The following is a 17,098-nucleotide window of genomic DNA, read 5'->3' as shown; positions in this document are numbered from 1 at the left end:
AAATGCAGAGCACTAATTCCTAGTATGGGTAACCATACTTGGCCACATGTCACGTCACACTCACTCACATTTCAATACAAATATCAAGCGGTGTCGTGTTACTTCACAAGGTGGCATTGTATAGTATACCATGAATGTTGTTGGCACTGTGATGAATTGCTTATGCTTCTCTATTGGATAAAAGCATCTGATAATGCACAAGTGTGTATATATATATAAATCTTAAGTTTTAGTGAAGTTAAAATGGTCAAACGCTTCCTTGCTTCGCAGACATTGGGAAAAGAAGTGACGGAGGTGACGAGGCAGGTCAGCCACAGCGAGGGGCTGATAGGCGGCTCTGTGGGACTATCTGAGGAAGAGCAGACGCTGATGAAGGACACCCTCGACTGTCTGACTCGACGCCTGGGGGCTCTGGACTCGGCACTGGACTGCCGCTGTGACACCATGAGGAGCAGAATGCGGGAGCTCACAGCTTTCCAGGTGGGCTTGATGGGCACCGTTCAGTTCTGTACATTAATGCAACCCTGCAACATCATCTCAGTTCCTGTTTGTTTTCAGACGGAGCTGCAGCATCTCTTTACAGCGCTTAGTGAAAGCAAGTTCCAGATTATCCAGAAAGTGGCAGGAGTTCTTGACCACACAACAACTAAACAGATTGAAGTAAGAAAGAAGATTATGATTCTTGATTATGAATTAATGCACTGCGATTACTAGTTGTATTTCATTATTAGATGTTGTCATATTTATTAACAATGATTGCCGTAGTATGCCAGTGTTTGTTTTATTCATATATTATTATAGTATTATTATTTTTTAATATTTCAAGTTTTAATTTTAAGTTTAAGTTTTTATGCATTTTGTTTTGTCATTTTTATTAGTTTTAGTTTTTTAAATATTTACATTACACTTTAATTTATTTTTAAAGTGATTTCCTTAAACTTGTAATACTTCATCTTATATATTATTTTTTTTAGCTTTATTTATTATTAGTTTTATAGTTTTGTTTAGTTTTAGTTAACAATAAAACTGTTTACACTTCATCCAATCATATCGCTGTGAACTCACTTTTGTTCTAACAGACTATTGCAGAGGCAGAGGAGATGCTGAAAGACTTCGAGCACAGAATAACAGAGCTGAAAGCCAGAGGGGCGGAGCTACAGCCGGACCAGTTCTCCACCAATGAGCTGCTGAAGCTACAGGTAACAACCAGTCAGTGGCATCAACATTTTGTGTTATCAGTTACTATAAAAACAGAAGCGCACCAAGTAGTCCCAAGTTATAGAGGCTTAGAAATGAAATACCCAAGTCTTCTCAAAGTTGTCCGTGTGTGCTGGACAGGATGCTTATGAGGAACTAGCGATAACTGTGGGCTCTCGACGGAGCGGGCTGAACCAGAACATGGCACTGAAGAATCAGTATGAACGAGTTCTGCAGGATCTGATTGATCTGGTGGACACGGCCCAGGATAAGATGAACGCTGACCAGAAGATGATCGTCAGCTCAGTAGAGGACGTGCACAACCTTCTAGACAAACACAAGGTACACAAAACTCCCAAATACATCTTGTGTTTATTTAGAAGGTTGTGCACGTCCCTCATATGCTTATGTGTCCCCAAATGTTTCTTTTCCAGGAATTTTTCCAAGGTTTGGAGTGGCACATGGTCCTCACCGAGACCTTCTACAAAAAAATCAGTGCCTTTGTTTTGCCACGTGAGCGGCAGACCCTGGAGGAGACACTAGCCCGGGCTCAGGATGTGCTTAAGCAAGCGCACAAAAAAGGAGTTGAGCTGGAGTGCATCTCAGAGGTAACATGATTTTTATGAAGTATTATGAATATATACTGTACACTATTGTTCAAAAGCTTGGACTTTGGAAGAAGTCATAATAGATTTCTATTTCAAATGAATTTGAACTTTTCATTTGAACTTTCAAAAAATCCTGGGAAAAAATGTATCACGGTTTTCACAAAAATATTAAGCAGTACAACTGTTTTCAGCATTGATAATAATAATAAATGTTTCATTTTACAACATATACAAATACAATTTTTTTTTTTTTTATGTTAATAATATTTCATAATATTACTGTTTTTTTACTGCATTTTTGATCAAATAAATGCAGCTTTGGTGAGCATAAGAGATTTTCAAAACTATTCAATAATCCTACCGATCCTAAACTTTTAAATGGTAGTAATATTTCAAAGTATGAAATAGTTTCTTACATACGTATGTATTTGTATGTTTTTGTGCCTTTATCAGACGTGGAGTCGTCTAGTTTCAGACTATCAGAACTTGTACCGATTGCTAGAGGATGTGGAGGGAAGTCTGCCGAGCATCGGCCTGGTGGAGGAGTCAGAGGAGAGACTGAATGAAAGAATAGAGCTCTATCGGGTACATAGTGAAATCATAAATCTTCAGCCATCATGCCTTGTTAGGATTAGTTGTAACGTAGTCTAGAGTAACTTGCCAATATGGGTGTGATCTGTTATTAGGATAGATAATCTAATAATACCAGATTCCCAACTTGACCTTCCATTATCGTCACGTTAGGCCCTTAAAGCCAGTCTGACGGAGCACCAACACAAGCTGCATCAGGTGCTGGAGGAAGGGAAGCATCTTCTGTCATATGTGAGCTGCTCCAGCTTGGAGAACCAGCTCACTCTTTTGGGCGAGCACTGGCTCAACAACTCCACCAAGATCAACAAAGAGCTACAGAACCTGGAATCCATCCTGAAGCACTCCACAAGGTCAGGGGATTTTTTAAACTGAATTTCATGTCTGTTGTTTAATTGTTATATTTTATATTTATTATTATATGTGCATGTCGTTTGTCATAGGTATAAGCGTGAGTCTGTTGAATTGAGTCGCTGGCTACAGGAAGCTCTGGAACGCTTGGACTTCTGGAACACACAGTTTGTTGCTGGTCCTCAGGAACTGGAGACCGTTAAAGACCAGTTATCAGCTTTTCTGGTTAGTTAGACTGGTTCAGTGCAAGAAATCACAGGCATGGGGTGTGTTTGGGATGTTGGTGCATTTAGTCAACCAGTTTCACCAGAAAGACCATACTGGTCCAAGCTTTGCTAGTGAACAAAATTGAATTATTTTATTTTATTTTACTCTATTTTAAATTTTATTTGAATTTTTATTTGTAATTATTTTTTATTATTATTGCTGGAGCCTATCCCAGTGTCTCGGATCATATTTGTTTAATTTATTACGTTTTTTAACATGTTTTTATTGTATTTTATTTATTTTTTTTAGTAATATATAGTTATTATATAATAATTGATATTCACAGTTGGATGTTTTTGTCAATGAAAATATTTTAAAAAGAAGCTTTAATTAATGATTATGAATAATTAAACGATTATTATTTGTATAATTATTTATATATTTGCATGTCTATAAAGAAGTAATTCCAGAAAGCACAAGATCCAGGTTATTTCATGTGCTGCCTTTTCTTCTGTGCAGGAGTTCAGTAAGGAGGTGGAGACCCGCTCCAGTCTGAAGGCCTCTGTGCTGAACGAGGGAAACCAGCTGCTCAGACTCAAGAAGATGGACACCGCATCCCTGCGGTCTGAACTCGCCCGTCTGGACTCTCAGTGGTCCGAACTGCTCGCCCGCATTCCCGTAGTTCAAGAGAAACTCCACCAGGTACTGACCAGCACTTCCACTCACTAAACAGGCCTTTCTGCTCCAACAAATAGGATTAGTTTAATTTCTGGGGTTCTTAGTTCCTTCATCTTTTGAATATGATTTTTTTTTTTTTTTAGTCTCAGATGGATAAGCTAGCATCCCGTCACGCTATCGCTGAGCTTGTGAACTGGATTTCATTGATGGAGAGAGTGATAGAAAAGGATGAGGAGAATCTCAAAGGGGCTGTTGGGTCAAAGGTCATCCAGGAGTACCTGCAGCGATACAAGGTGACTTAATTTACCCGGTTTACACCTGTTAGAGTCTACAAAAGGCCTATAATATTTAAGAGGGCAATCCTTTTCCACATTAATCTGTTGGTAGGATTGGATTTTATGGCTTTTATCAGAAGTCTAGCAACACAAGTATTTTTATGTGTATAATTGAGAACTGTTTTCTCCATGTTGTTGTCCTTTACTTCCTGTAGGGCTTCAGAGTGGATGTGAACTGCAAACAGCTCACTGTGGACTTTGTGAATCAATCAGTGCTCCAGATCAGTGGTGCAGACGTGGAGAGCAAACGCAGCGATAAAACAGATTTCGCGGAGAAACTTGGCGCCATGAACTGCCGCTGGCAGATACTGCAGACACGTATCACAGAGAGGGTGAGACCAGCTACAGAACACTTTTCAAACTCTATTCAGACTTTTAGTAGATAATTTCATTCTGAGCTTTTTACATACGTTATATACTTTTAAGAAATTTATGATTTAAGGGATAGTTCATCCAAAAATGAAAATTCTGTCATTAATTACTCACCCTCATGTTGAGCCAATCCTCTAAGACTTTAGTTCATCCTCTGAACACAATTGAAGATATTTTAAATGAAATCAGAGATGTTTCTTTTCCTCCATTGACAGCCTAAGTAACTGACGCTTAGAAGGCCCAGAAAGGTAGTAAAAACATAATGGAAGTTATCCATGTTATTTCAGTGGTTCAACTGTAATTTTCTGAAGCTACGTGAATGCTTTTTTTGTGCCAAAAAACTAAAATAACGACTATTTTCACAATTTTCTTTATTACTTTTGGCATTTTTATCCATTATTAATTTAGTATTTCAGTCATCCTGCAGCCCCATGGAAGTTTTATGAGGCCCCCTGGTTGAGAACCACTGTAATAGAGTGGTACTTTTATTTGTATATGCCAGCGATGATGTCATTGTAATATTTGCATGCTACTGTAAATTGTGATTGCATACAGATTTATAATTAGTGTTACTGTTTGGTACATGATTGCGAAATTGTATCATAAAATTGCATAAATGTGTTGTTACATGTGACTTTTTGTTGTTTCAGGTACAGCATCTGGAATGCTTGTTAGAATCCTGGGTTGAATATGAGGGTAAAGTTCAGACTCTTCAAGCATGGCTGAATGCTCAGGAGGACAGACTCAAGAGAAAACACAGGATCGAGAACTTATCCTCCGTGCAGAATGCACTCAAAGACTGCCAGGTTTGACCAGACACACAGTCTTATTTTATTCAACATCACCTCTACTACTGGAATACAGATTCCTCTTTATCTCACATGTAACTTCAGGAGATGGAGGAGATGGTGAAGGAGAAGGAGAGGGAGCTGGAGAGAGTGGAGGAACAGGCTTGTGCTCTCGTCCAAAATAAGACCGATGAGGCCTGTGCTGTTGTCATGGAGTCTCTACAAGCCTTGAATAACACATGGGCCAATCTGGACCACCTGGTATTTACTGTTTTAATTAGAGCATCATTTGATTCTATGAGTACTCTAGAAGTAAGGTTTTGAACAGAATTTATATATGGTTGTAGTGTTTGTATGTGGGTTTCTGCATTTAAATTGTGTTTGTATTGCTGTGTCTCAGATCGGACAGCTCAAGATCAGCCTGAAGTCTGTCCAGGACAAGTGGAGTCAATACAAACAAGCGTCTGAAGAGATCAATGGCTATCTGACAGAGGGACGCTACTCTGTGTCTCGCTACCGTCTGCTCACAGGATCTCTGGAGGCTTCGCAGCTACAGGTGGAGAGTCTACAGGTAAAGCAAGTTCAAGTGCATCTGTAAAATATGGACTGAAAGTGGAAAAAATAACTCCTGTTCTTTCTTCTGACATCTGTAGAACCTGCAGGAGGACCTTGTGAAACAAGAAAGCAGTCTGAGAAAATTTGGATCAGTTACACATCAGCTTCTGGAGGAGTGCCACCCGACTGTGTCTGACACACTCAATAACACACTGAAAGACATTAACGCCAGGTGCATTTTTCATTGTTGTCTATCAATTATATATATATATATATGAAGAGTTTATTTGCAAAAAACGATAACTGCATTTTTATTTTTTTTTCAGAAATCACGTTTTTTTTATTGCGCATTCCAAGTAATATCAATCAAACTGCAGTTGGGTTGTTTTGAATAAGTAATAATAACTTAAACAAATACAGGTAATTTACAAAATTAAAGTTCATTGAAAGTATGTTTTTTTACTTATTAAAAGTTTGTTTTATAGCAAAAGCAGATAACTCCAACAGTCGTTTTTTTGGCAAAAGCAGATTACTCCACATTTCATGTTTTAGAGTTTCAAAAAACACTCGTTTAATCTTTGTAATCTCCTCAGATTCGGTTTTTGCAAATGAACTCTTCATATATATATATATATATATGTGTGTGTGTGTGTACATATATAGTGTACCATGATACTGTCACAGTACTTTTTTGTAAATGTTTGTATATAATTGGATATAGTTTAACTCTAGGGGAGTTGGAAAATGAGCCTATTTTCAAAAATAGTGGAGTGTTCCTTTAAGTCTAAGACTTCAGTGAAAATGTATCAACTGAAAAACTTAGGTCTGTAATCCAAAGGGTTAATGGCCTGCAAGCGTTTTAGGTTGCGAAGTCATTTTGGCTCAAATGGTTTTGTGAGTGAGGTTAATGGAATGGAAGTGTGTGTGTTTTGTGGTATTCAGGTGGAACAGTCTGCAGGAGGAGATCGTGGAGCGTCTGAAGAGCAGTAAGGCACTCCTGCAGCTGTGGCAGAGCTATAAAGATCTTTATGGACAGAGTGACTCCAGCATCCAGACACTAGAGGAGAGAGCAAACCACATGCTCAAGACAGCCAGCCACAAAGACATCACAGAGGAGGAAGTGTCCACCTGGATCCAAGACTGTGCTGTGAGTGTAATATTGATTATGATTAAGTGGTAACACTTTCAAAAGTTGTATCTGTTAACATTAACATTAGTTAATGTACTAACATGAACATTATCTTTAACAAATGTTAATAAATGCTGCAAAAACTTTGTTTTTTAGTTTGTGAGTTAATGCTAATGAGACCTCATTGTATTGTGTTCTGTGTGTGCAACGCAGACTCTGTGTGTGTGTGTGTGTGTGTGTGTGTGTGTGTGTGTGTGTGTGTGCGTTTGTGCATGCGTGTGTGTGCATGTGTATATGATTATGTGGTTAAACTTTACATTAAGATTTCATTTGTTAACATTAGCTAACATAAACTAAGAATGAACAATACTTCTACAGCATTTATTAATCTTAATTAAGTCTCAACATTTACTACTACATTTTTAAGATCAAAAGTTGTATCTGTTAATATTAGTTAATGCACTAACATGAACACTAACTTTAACAAACATTAATAAATGCTCAAATTATATTGTTCCTTGTTATTTTGTTAGTTAGTGCTGATGAGACCTCATTGTGTTGTGGTTTCCATGTTCTTTATTCACTTTCATAACAATTATTATTATGTACTGTAGCAACAAAATTTTATTTTCACAAGTGAACTTGACAATATTTGCAATCTTACAAGTTATCAATTACTCCTTTTATCAGATATATTGTCTGGTTAGTCAGAAGTATCATTAATACCCACATCAAATTGTTTTTAATGTATTATAATCATTTATAGTTATTTTTTAAATTAATTTTAATTATTTTTTTAAATATTTTTTTTAGATATAATGCCTTAAAATCAATTGTATAATATGCTCTCATAAATAAGTGTTTGTCTATTCTACTAATGCACTAATCATGAATTCTGAACAACCACTACTTCTCTAAATTTTTATATTTCATATTAACCCTTATTAAAAATGCAGAATCATGTTCATCTCAGTCCGAGTTGTAAATGCATTTAATTCATTTAAAATTATTTTTAATTAATTTATATTTTTAGATTAGATTTTAAATTAGCTGTGGTTATAGTTGTGTATGAAACAGTATAATTAATTATAATGTGTAGTATAAGGCATTATAGATACGTTTATGAAGCATTAAGAATATCTAGACAGTTAAGATTTATAGCTCTATATCTACCACTGTAAACCCTGTAGAATACAGAAAAGGTTTGTGAATAGTTTTTAAATAGTTTGTGGATCCTAAGTGTTCACTAATCATAAATTCGCAACAGCAACTACTTATGTAATTTTTTTTTCTATTTCATAATCAGCCACATTAGGAATGTAGATTCATTTTCATCTCATTCAAGATGCATTTACTCTCATCCCATGTTCCCTCAGGAGCTGCTGCGCTCTCAGGCTCCCGTCCAGGCGTCTCTGCAGGTTTTACTGGAGCTGGGAGAGCAGCTCAAACAGCAGGTGGACACATCAGCTGCGGCCTCCATCCAGTCTGACCACCTGTTTCTCACCCAGCGCCTCAGTGCTGTAGAGCAGAGCCTGAGCCGACAGCAGGTGGCGCTGCAGGTGAGTGAAGAAGAGCATTCAGTGCCGTATGAGAGTGTTTAAGTGTTTGGAACTGAGGGTTTTTTTCTCCCCAGGCTGGAGTTCGGGACTATGAGACATTTAATGAGCAGTTGGACTCTCTGTCCCGCTGGATCGTGGAAGCTGAGGAGGTTCTGAAAGGCCAGGATCCCAATGGTTCCTCTGACCAGTCACTCATCCAGGACCGCATGGAGGAACTCAAGGTATACAAGCCTGAATGGATAAATTATGCTGGGATGCCTGGAAAAATCAGATCAGTGTTATTGTTTACTAAAACGAATTCTTTTTTTTTTTTTTCGTTAATTGAAATAAAGCTGAAATAAAATATAAATATTAGATGAAAATAAAAAAAAAATAATTAAATGTTGCCTTAGCAACTTGCTGAAATAAAATTATTTTGAGCTGAAATATGAGAATGACTAAAATTAAACCTTAGATAGAAAATAAATTAAAATCAGTAAAGCACATAACAAAATTACAAAAAATTAAAATCGGAAAAATCTAAAAATAAAAGCTAATTCAAAATATTAATAAATACTAAAGTAGTATATAAATAATACCAAAATAACCTTGAAATAAATCTGTAATAAAAATAAAAAATTCAGTTAAATAAAAATCATTAACTCACATAACAAAATTACTAAAAATTAAACTAAAATTAAAATGTGAAAATCTAAAAATCAAAGCTAATTCAAAATATTAATAATAAATACTATAGTAGTATATAAATAATACCAAAATAACCCAGGATCAGGGTGGCCGATATGTACACTTATTTATTATATTATTATTTTTGTACAGAATTGTTTTACATATACATCAATTGTATAAGAAAAAATTAAGACAGCTTTCATTTGATTCACTTTATTTATTTATCTTTTTTTTTTATCATAATGTACTTCAGATAGACTCAAAATAACAAAATCTAAAAATCGTAAATGTGCATTGTGTCACTTAAAATGACTTGGCCAATATATTAATTGACCACCAATGTTCTTGTAACAGTGTTTTTGTTTGTTTTTTTGTGCAGAAACAAATGCTGAAGTTCAGCAGTATGGCTCCTGATCTGGAGAGGCTGAATGAACTGGGTTACAGACTCCCTCTCAACGACTCTGAGATCAAACGCTTGCAGAACCTCAACAGAAGCTGGTCCACCACCTCAGCTCAGACCACTGAGAGATTCAGGTTTGCTCCAACTCAATATGAAGGATTATATCATTATAACTCGTTCTTAAATACTCTGCATGGCTCTTTGTGGGCTTTGTAAAGAGCTTCATGGAAATATATAGTAGTACTACAGTAGATATTGTCAAGTGTGTTCAGCTTCTAAAGGATGTCTAAATTCTCTTCTCAGCAAACTTCAGGCCCTGCTACTACAGCAGCAGACATTTTTGGAGAAGTGTGAGACGTGGATGGAGTTCCTGGTGCAGACGGAGGAGAAACTGACCGTGGAGATTTCCGGAAACTTCCAGAGCCTGATGGAACAGCAGAGAGCTCATGAGGTGAGACATACAAAAGCAAATTAGGTGCTGATTATGATTTGCAGAACTTGCCTAGATGCAAATAAATGAGCAATGTTACAGCTGTTTCAGGCAGAGATGTTCAGCAGACAGCAGATCCTTCACTCCATCATCAGCGATGGACAACGCATGCTGGAGCAGGGACAGGTGGACGACAGGTGAGCGACATCATCATCAGCATCATCATCATCAGATATATGCATATGCAAGATACCAGCATTCAAGATACCTGAACAGACTGAATGCTTAAATTTGAACCTGACCGTGTTTCCAGAGATGAGTTCAAGCTGAAGCTGGCTCTGCTCAGTAACCAGTGGCAGGGGGTGGTGAGACGGGCACAGCAGCGCAGGGGCATCATAGACAGTCTCCTGCGGCAGTGGCAGCGCTACAGGAAGATGGTGGAGAAGCTGAGGAAGTGGTTGGTGGAAGTGTCCCATCAGGCAGAAACCCTGCAGGCGGGCACACCTGTGCCACTGCAACAGGCACGAGCCATGCTGGATGCAGTTCAGGTAAGTACCCTTCGACCTAAATGTGCTTTTGTGCTGGTGGTTAGCGCCCCCTGCTGACGCTCGGTTGTTCCTGCAGCTGAGGGAGAAGGTTCTGCTGAGGCAGCAGGGCAGTTACATCCTGACGGTGGAGGCAGGGAGACAGCTGCTTCTGTCTGCTGACACATGGGCCGAAGCGGCTCTACAAGAGGAGCTGCTCGACATACAGGAGCGCTGGAGACACGCCAACATCCGCCTGGAGGAACAAAAGAAAGAGCTGGCCGTTCTGCTCAGGGTAGAGTTCTCTATGTCACAGCGCCACCTGTTTACTTCATTTGCAGTCCTTATTGCTACATGTCTGGAATCAATTTAGTGATTATTTTCTTTAAAAAAAATAATAAAATTCTTCCAAAAATTGAGTCATTCATTCCTCGAGCATGAAAAACTAGGCATCTCTGGTTTTTATTTGTTTTAGTTATTTATTAATTTTAATTAATAAAAATAATTAATTTTAGTTAATTTTTAAATATTTTTAATTGTCATAAAAGTAATGGAAATTAATTAAATCTTAAAAAAATATATTTTCTGTAGTAAAAATCCTTGGTATTTAATTTATTAGACAAAGGATGTTGGAACACTATTTATAAAATAGTGTTCCTATAAGTTCTTGCACCCAATGTTTTTTGTTTACATATACAGTGACTAAATATAAATATAAAATAATTATAATAATGATGTAAATATCAATATCATAAATTATATTATAAATAAAAATACACATATAAATATTAAATATAAATATTAGTTAATAATAATATTAAATAATAATATTAAAATAGCACTTAAAATTATTAGTTTAAATATATATATATATATATATATATATATATATATATAAATTAGGGTGTTTTAGATTATTGTAAAGATAATTGTACTGTTCAAGTTTGTGTCTGTCGCGCTGATTCTGTCAAATATTGCTTTCTAGTAGTTCCACATCATTCCATTTTTTATTTTGCTCTCAAACGAATGTCTGCACGAGTTTGTCTACATCACTACATTAATTTAATTTAAAAGGTGTTTTCAGATGATAGAGCGCGGCATGCTACTGTAATTGTTTAGAATGTGTTGGTCTTAGAAACCACTTTGACTTCTTTCAAACTGTGTGTAGGATTGGGAGAGATGTGAAAAAGGTATCGGAGGATCTCTGGAGAAACTGAGAGCTTTTAAACGCCAGCTTTCCCAGCCGCTCCCAGATCGCCATGAGGAGCTGCAGTCTGAACAAATGCGCTGCAAGGTATGCAAAGTTCAGATTCAGTGCGGGCAACTGAATAACAATGAAATGATGAGAAATAATAAGCACCCATTTCCTGCAGGATCTGGAGAGCATGTTTGACGGCTGGAAGGAGGATTTGACCCATCTGACGGTGTTGAGAGAGTCTCTGTCCAGTTACATCAGTCCTGAGGATCTGCGCATGCTGCAGGAACGGATTGAGCTCCTGCACCGCCAGTGGGAGGAGATCTGTCACCAGGTACACAGGAACACAGTTGTTTGGCCATTAGGTGGTGCTGTTTTACTACATATGCCTGCATTGTTGGCGCAAACTCTCAAAACATTTCAAGATATCATAGGCACATTCATACGAGTGCTATCTGGGCTCCATATGAAGCTCATTGGGTTTTAAAAGACATCCACAGACAGTCTTCAAAAACTGTTCTTGTAATTAAATATAGGAAAAATTAGCTGTGCAATTCAGTTGCTTTTCAAACATCATGTTTTGCTAGTAGAGTAATGCAAAGCACCAGTTTTTAGCTCAAAGTGAAACTTGAATGCAAAGCAAGGAAGATTTTTATGCACCCTCTGTCTTCTGCGGCATCCGGTGCGTGAGCTGAGACACCACAGGATGTAAGAGTACATTTGATATTTCAGTAGAAAGATTTAACTCTAGGTACAGGCTGTCAGAAACTCTTCACTCATGCTGTATTTTTAACGATGCTCTGGTAAGCATACTTCTTTGCCCTTATGGTCTGGTTTCTGTTTTTCTTCAAAGTAGTTTTGGGCACTACTTGTGTTTATTTACCTTTTAATTTTGCATATTATAAAGATACAGAGAGACGTTGTGGCTAAATATTTAATTGAATCTACTTAGATTTAGCTTAAATGCTCAACCATATTTGAAATAACTAAAGGCGTATGTTTGTGTGTATCTGTCTGTGCAGTTGTGTCTGCGCAGGCAGCAGGTGAGTGAGAAGCTGAATGAATGGGCCATCTTCAGTGATAAATATAAGGAGCTGTGTGAATGGCTGACGCAAATGGAAAGCAAAGTATCCCAGAATGGAGACATCAGCATCGAAGAGATGATTGAGAAACTACGAAAGGTAACGATCAAATATTACATTTTTTTTTACATGTATTTCATACATACATACATACATACATACATATATATATGAAGAGTTCATTCTCAAAAATCATGTTTTTTCATTGTGCATTCCAATTATTCTTGATCAAACTGCAGTTGGGTTATTTTGATTAAGTTAAAAAATAACAAAAATTACAGCAAACTAACACAATAAAACACAATAAAAACATGATTACATAATAAAAAACATGATTTTTGAAGTTATCTGTTTTTGCAAATTAACTCTTCATATATATATATATATATATATATATATATATTCTAGAATTTAATATAATACTATATATGTATATACTGTATATAGTATAAAATTATAGAATTATAATATGTGCAATTATATTTTATATTGTATTATATTTATATATATTTTCAATTATGAACGAGCCGTTTTAGGGGGGCAACTTCAGGGATCTTATCTATGCACAATCAGCTTGTAACACTCCAAAGAGAAAGGAAAACTTGAAATCGCATCATATGACCGCTTTAACAACAACTGTAGCTCATATGGTAATTTGGCGGAAACCGTGGTTTCCATGGTTACCCCATTTTTCTAAGAGGTGTTTGAAAAGCAACTTCTTTTATCTAGAGTTGAACTGAATTTTAGTAACTTGTCCGTGTCTCTCAGGACTATCAGGAAGAGGTGGCGGTGGTTCAGGAGAATAAACACGAGCTCCAGCAGCTGGGTGAACGTTTAGCTCGGGCCAGTCATGAGAGCAAAGCCTCTGACATCGAACACAAACTCAGTAAAGTCAATGAACGCTGGCAGCACCTGCTCGACCTCATTGGGGCCAGGTACTGTAACACACACCACGCAGTGTGGTTGGCATTATCAGCACTAATTTACATAATATTTGCTCAAAATTCATTTAAAATGATTAAGGTTTGAATCTGCCTTGTGTTGAGATTACATTACCTCTCCCTACTTCATGAGTCTCTCAGTTGTAAAAATGTAATACCTACTTCATGAGATCTGTGTTTATTCAGGGTGAAGAAGCTGCGGGAGACTTTAGTGGCCGTTCAGCAGTTGGATAAGAACATGAATAGTCTGCGCTCTTGGCTCGCCCACATCGAGACCGAACTGTCCCGTCCCATCGTCTACGACACCTGCGACTACCAGGAGATCCAGAGGAAACTAGATCTACAGCAGGTACATATATACTCACTGCGTTCAAAAAGCATTTTGTTTGTTTCATTCAGATAAAACATTATTTTTGTTCTTGGTTCAGGAGCTGCAGAGAGACATCGAGAAGCACAGCACAGGTGTGGCGTCAGTGCTGAACCTGTGTGAGGTTTTGCTGCACGACTGTGACGCGTGTGCTACGGACGCCGAGTGTGACTCCATCCAACAGGCCACACGCAGCCTGGACCGCCGCTGGAGGAGCATCTGTGCCATGTCCATGGAGAGGAGACTCAGGTATGACCCGTGATACGCACTATTACTATAGAATACCTATTTTATATATGTATAACTGGTGTTCAGTAACCAGTTATTTAACTTTTTTGTGTAAAATGTGTATCTTGTAATATAGTTAACCTGAAAACTAGTCTGATATTCACTCTCAAACTGGAAGGTCAAGTTGAGTGCATTGCATTGTGGGATACAGTGTGCTGACTTGTATACTGCACATTTTGACAAGTGCACCAGGTCATCCTGGGGATTTTATCTACTGGTGCTTAAAATATGCATACTGTGCACAGGATACATATTTCATACTGTAGAATATAGTATGAGTAGTATGGAAATATAACTTTCTGAAAGTTGGTGTTATTAGTTTATAGTTTTTATAGTATAATTTTTATTTAAATTTTAGTTCTAGTTTGTCATTTTGCTCTGTGCTTTTGTCATTTTTTTGTATTTATATTTAGCTTTGACTTAAAATGATTTTAATATCAGTTTTAGTTTTAGTAATTTTACTACTTCGACTTCAACTTTTTTATTTCAATAAGATACCAAAGCAACATTTCTAATTTTATTTAATTTAATTTTATTTTATTTGATCTATTTCAGCTTTATTGCAGCTTTATTTTCAATTAATTAATAATTTTTTTAAGTTTTAGTTTAAGTTAATTATAACAATGCTAAATATACCTTTGTGATGTGCATGTGCTAAATGACAAATTTATACCTAAATTTTGCTCATTATTTTATATTTATTTTATTTTATTTTATATGTTATCTTTATTGCAGCTTTATTTCTGTTAATGAAAATAATTTTTAATAGTTTTAGTCATACTTTTTTGTTAACGATAGATGTGCTAAATGACAAATTTAAACCTAAACTTTGCTCATTTGAAAGGATTGAGGAGACGTGGCGTCTCTGGCAGAAGTTTCTCGATGACTTCTCACATTTTGAGGAGTGGCTCATGTTGTCGGAGAAGACAGCCGCGCTGCCAAACTCTTCAGGTGTCCTTTACACTGTTGCCAAAGAGGAGCTCAAGAAATTTGAGGTGAGATTCATCCAGATTGAATGAATGTAGTATTGATGAACAGATTTATGATATTAACACTCTTGTGTTTTTTTAGACGTTCCAGTGGCAGGTGCATGAAAGTTTGACGCAGCTAGAGCTGATCAATAAACAGTATCAGCGACTGGCACGTGAGAATCGCACTGACGCGGCCTGTAGTCTGCGAGAAATGGCCCACAATGCCAACCAGCGCTGGGATAACCTGCAGAGACGAGTGTCCTCCGTCCTACGCAGGTTAAAGGTACAGAGCTGATCAGTTAGTTCTACACCAACATTCATACTAATTTGATAATTAGGCTGTCATCACTTTGATGCATATTATAATAATACAAATCTATGAAAATAACTTTGCATCTTTGTTTTTTAAGTGATCATGAAAATAAGATTAAGTTGAGGTTCAATCAAATTTATCAAATGCATAACAGTATCCAGAACTAATTGTAACCATTTTTTGAACCTAAAATATAGTTTAACTTTTAAATGTTGTATTTCAAATGTAGAACAGCTAAAGATAAATAAATAAATACATTTTAAATCATTCACACATGAGCAAATACTGTTTGTTGAAAATAAATTAATGCTAAACTTTCCTAAAAATGTATATTTAGATGGTATGTCAAATTTGTATTTAAAATGTAAGTATAAATAAACAATATAACTTTTAAATATTGTATTAGTAATTACAATAATTATAATTAAATATACATCTAATATAATGAATCATAAAAAGTATTATTAGTTTATATATATATATGCAAAACAAATATATGAATAAATAAATATATATATGTATATATGTATATATAAATTATTTTATTATTATTAATTAGACAAATGCAAGTGGGCTTTTACTTTGAAAAAAAAAAATGTTCTGTCCACTGCAGCACTTTATAAGTCAGAGGGAGGAGTTTGAGACAGCGCGAGACTGTATCCTGGTCTGGCTGACAGAGATGGACCTGCAATTAACCAACATTGAACATTTCTCAGAGTGTGACGTCCAGGCCAAAATCAAACAGCTGAGGGTACGTCTCTGGCCTTTATCACTGCATGTGTTCTCCATATCTCGTGTGTCTTTCTCTGATGGAGGTTCTCTTCTGCATCCAGGCGTTCCAGCAGGAGATCACTCTGAACACTGCCAAGATTGACCACATATTCCAGCAGGGTGAAGCTCTTCTGGAAAAGAGTGAGCCGATAGATGCTGCTGTGATGGAGGAAGAGCTTGAAGAACTGCAGCGTTACTGCCAGGAAGTGTTTGGACGTGTGGAGCGCTACTACAAGAAACTTATACGATTACCGGTACTTTAAATACAGCAGATGCTTTTTCTGACTGACATTGGAGTTCTATTGCATTCTTTTTCTATTTATTTCATTTTTAGACTTATTTATATGTACCTTATTCATTCGTTCGTTCATTTATTTATATGTACCTTTTTATTTATGACTACCTTTATTTATATATTTATTAATTATTTAATTATTACTTAACACATAATTATTTTATTTTTTTTCATATTTGTCTATATGTATCTTTTTATTTATATTTACCTTTGTGTATGTTTACATCATTCATTCATTATTTTATTTTATTTTAATATTTATTTATATATACTATTTGTATTTATATTTACCTTTTATTTATGTTTACTTTCTTTCTCTCTTTCTTTCTTTCTTTATTCATTCCTTCATTCATTCATTCACTTTATTTTTTATTTTATTTTAATATTTATTTATATATACCATTTTTATTTACATTTACATTTTATTTATGTTTACTTTATTCATTCATTCATTTTATTTTATTTTCATATTTATATGTTCCATT

General features: G+C 36.1%; 1 protein-coding gene across 1 annotated transcript in view; it reads left to right on the top strand.

Annotated features, from left to right (window-relative positions):
• syne1b (spectrin repeat containing, nuclear envelope 1b) overlaps positions 1–17,098 on the top strand; it is a 110,774-nt gene that overhangs the window by 81,825 nt on the left and 11,851 nt on the right. The window contains exons 104-136 of the mRNA XM_016491883.1: positions 271–480; positions 559–660; positions 1,080–1,199; positions 1,339–1,539; positions 1,632–1,805; positions 2,259–2,390; positions 2,550–2,746; positions 2,837–2,969; positions 3,471–3,653; positions 3,773–3,922; positions 4,120–4,296; positions 4,987–5,142; positions 5,230–5,385; positions 5,525–5,695; positions 5,778–5,911; positions 6,622–6,826; positions 8,185–8,367; positions 8,442–8,588; positions 9,416–9,570; positions 9,740–9,887; positions 9,969–10,063; positions 10,180–10,414; positions 10,491–10,685; positions 11,559–11,684; positions 11,764–11,919; positions 12,608–12,766; positions 13,436–13,602; positions 13,795–13,957; positions 14,037–14,224; positions 15,108–15,258; positions 15,335–15,517; positions 16,161–16,298; positions 16,381–16,572. Coding sequence (XP_016347369.1) covers positions 271–480; positions 559–660; positions 1,080–1,199; positions 1,339–1,539; positions 1,632–1,805; positions 2,259–2,390; positions 2,550–2,746; positions 2,837–2,969; positions 3,471–3,653; positions 3,773–3,922; positions 4,120–4,296; positions 4,987–5,142; positions 5,230–5,385; positions 5,525–5,695; positions 5,778–5,911; positions 6,622–6,826; positions 8,185–8,367; positions 8,442–8,588; positions 9,416–9,570; positions 9,740–9,887; positions 9,969–10,063; positions 10,180–10,414; positions 10,491–10,685; positions 11,559–11,684; positions 11,764–11,919; positions 12,608–12,766; positions 13,436–13,602; positions 13,795–13,957; positions 14,037–14,224; positions 15,108–15,258; positions 15,335–15,517; positions 16,161–16,298; positions 16,381–16,572 — 5,382 coding nt within the window. The remainder of the gene's footprint in view (positions 1–270; positions 481–558; positions 661–1,079; positions 1,200–1,338; positions 1,540–1,631; positions 1,806–2,258; positions 2,391–2,549; positions 2,747–2,836; positions 2,970–3,470; positions 3,654–3,772; positions 3,923–4,119; positions 4,297–4,986; positions 5,143–5,229; positions 5,386–5,524; positions 5,696–5,777; positions 5,912–6,621; positions 6,827–8,184; positions 8,368–8,441; positions 8,589–9,415; positions 9,571–9,739; positions 9,888–9,968; positions 10,064–10,179; positions 10,415–10,490; positions 10,686–11,558; positions 11,685–11,763; positions 11,920–12,607; positions 12,767–13,435; positions 13,603–13,794; positions 13,958–14,036; positions 14,225–15,107; positions 15,259–15,334; positions 15,518–16,160; positions 16,299–16,380; positions 16,573–17,098) is intronic.

This window comes from Sinocyclocheilus anshuiensis, unplaced genomic scaffold (assembly GCF_001515605.1).
Source record: "Sinocyclocheilus anshuiensis isolate Anshui unplaced genomic scaffold, SAMN03320099.WGS_v1.1 scaffold261, whole genome shotgun sequence".
NCBI classification, from domain to species: Eukaryota; Metazoa; Chordata; class Actinopteri; order Cypriniformes; family Cyprinidae; genus Sinocyclocheilus; species Sinocyclocheilus anshuiensis.
The sequence above is the reverse complement of the archived record's forward strand: the minus strand, read 5'-3'. Positions and strand labels throughout refer to the sequence as shown.